The 2,125-nt window shown below is 40.0% G+C and overlaps 1 protein-coding gene across 1 annotated transcript; it reads left to right on the top strand.

Moving 5' to 3' along the window:
- The first annotated feature begins 257 nt into the window (after nucleotides 1-257).
- On the top strand, nucleotides 258-1,889 carry LOC113729101 (uncharacterized). The gene has a single exon (XM_027253433.1). The coding sequence runs from the start codon at nucleotides 258-260 to the stop codon at nucleotides 1,887-1,889; it is 1,632 nt and encodes a 543-aa protein (XP_027109234.1).
- Nucleotides 1,890-2,125: the final 236 nt, after the last annotated feature.

Below are 2,125 nucleotides of genomic sequence, written 5' to 3'. Positions count from 1 at the left end.
CCGTGACATTGGGAGAATTTATACCCAAGGGGTATTTAAGTGACGATACTGATAATTCCACTTCTTGTAATGTCGTCAAAGCTGAAAATCCTCAAATCACACAAATCGGCAGTAAATTTGAGGAAAAACTCAAAATCGATGATAAACCACCAGTGGATTGTGCAACGACTATTATTTTTTATGATGACGATTTAACTGTTGAGTTCAAAACTCACAATCGACCTTTGTTTGTTAGTGCGTATGTCCAAGAATAGAAGATGAATCAGATACTCATTGATGGGGGATCTGCTGTCAATATTATGTCTGTACGTGCTATGAAAGAACTAGGAATCTCAAGCGATGAACTCTCCCAGAGCCGCCTCATGATCCAAGGATTTAACCAAGGGGGGCAAAGAGCAATTGGTCTCATAAGACTTGAATTGCTCATTGGTGAGTTGTCTTCATGTGCGTTATTTCATATCATTGAAGGCAGAACCTCTTATAATATGCTCTTGGGACAACCCTGGATTCACGAGAATGAAATTATATCATATACTCTGCATCAATGTTTCAAATATTGTCGAGACGGTATAGTTAAGAAGGTTGTTGCCGATGATAAACCTTTCACTGAGGCCGAGACTCACTTTGCCGACGCCAAATTTTACCTTCAGAAAGAAGCAAAAAGAAAAGAATCAGTAAAGGAAGAAAGTCAAGATTTCAAAGTACCCATTTTGCGGTATATTCCAAGATCAAGGAGAGAAGAAGGTCAGTCTTCTTTTATCAGGAATAATACATTAAATGTTCCGCTCACCAAAATAGAGTCTGTTAAAAGTGAGAAAACTAGCTTGCAAGGATTTGTTCGTCCCAAAGAAGAATCGGCAGTAGAACATTACTCACTACCAACTAATCGGACTCAAGAAGGTTTTGATCCAAACACATACAGACTTCTTGCTAAAGCCGGTTATAATCCAAATGAGAAACATGCATTGGGCAAACTCCCTCCTGAGGTGACTGGCGAAAAGACTCATGGATTAACACCTACGCAGAAAATGTTGAAAGAAAAAGGCTATAATGTTGAAAGTTCATTGATGGATCTTGGTTATCAACCGCCTTTTCCAGTGCGTATAATGATCAAAAGGGCAAGTTGTAACTACGTGAACGAGGAAATGAAGGTCACAAGCCGAAAGAGATCTGTGTTCGATAGGTTGGGAAATAAGTCAAAGCGTACTTCTGTGTTTGACAAACTTGGCCCGCAGTCGAAAAATTTGAAACCACCCGTCTATGAAAGATTAGGCAGTAAAAAGCAAGAATACCAAGTTGCCAAGGAAAAAAGTCTTACTCCAATAAAGAAGAACGGACCAAGAAAGCGAATCTCTAATTTCTTCATGCACTATGGAGACTTATTCAATATAAGAATTGAAACCATTTTTGAAGAACAGGGTCAAGAAAGTATGGCTTCCTGTCATCATATTACGATCAGTGATCCCGAAGAAGAAGAAGAAGATGCAGATGACGCTTCCCCGGAACTTGAACAAGGGGCAAAAAATACAGTCAATGTGCTAAAGGAGATTAATTTTGGCACAAGCGATGATTCTCGCCCAATTTACATAAACTCTTGTATGACTCCTGAAGAAGAGAAAGAGTATGTTGATTTGCTGCTCGAGTTCAGGGACGTCTTTGCCTGGAATTACTCAGAAATGCTTGGTTTAGATCCAAGAATCACTGTTCATAATTTGTCCGTCAAGCGAGGAACAAAACCTGTCAAGCAAACTCAAAGGCGCTTTCGGCCCGAATTGATTCCTCTGACAGAAAATGAGATAAATAGATTGATTGAAACTGGGTTCATACGGGAAGTGAAATATCCAACATGGATTTCAAGCATTGTCCCTGTGAGGAAAAAGAATGGGTAAATCCGGATTTGTGTTGATTTTCGAGATTTAAATGAGGCTTGCCCCAAAGATGATTTTCCACTCCCCATCACAGAATTGACGGTAGATGCTACAACCGGGCATGAAGCACTATTTTTTCTAAATGGATCGTCTGGCTACAATCAAATACACATGGCGCCCGAGGATGAGGAGGTCACTGCCTTCCGCACCCCCAAGGGAATTTATTGCTATAAAGTAATGTCGTTTGGCTTGAAAAA

The sequence above is a fragment of the Coffea arabica genome, chromosome 2e, assembly GCF_036785885.1.
Source record: "Coffea arabica cultivar ET-39 chromosome 2e, Coffea Arabica ET-39 HiFi, whole genome shotgun sequence".
Classification (NCBI taxonomy): Eukaryota; Viridiplantae; Streptophyta; class Magnoliopsida; order Gentianales; family Rubiaceae; genus Coffea; species Coffea arabica.
The sequence above is the reverse complement of the archived record's forward strand: the minus strand, read 5'-3'. Positions and strand labels throughout refer to the sequence as shown.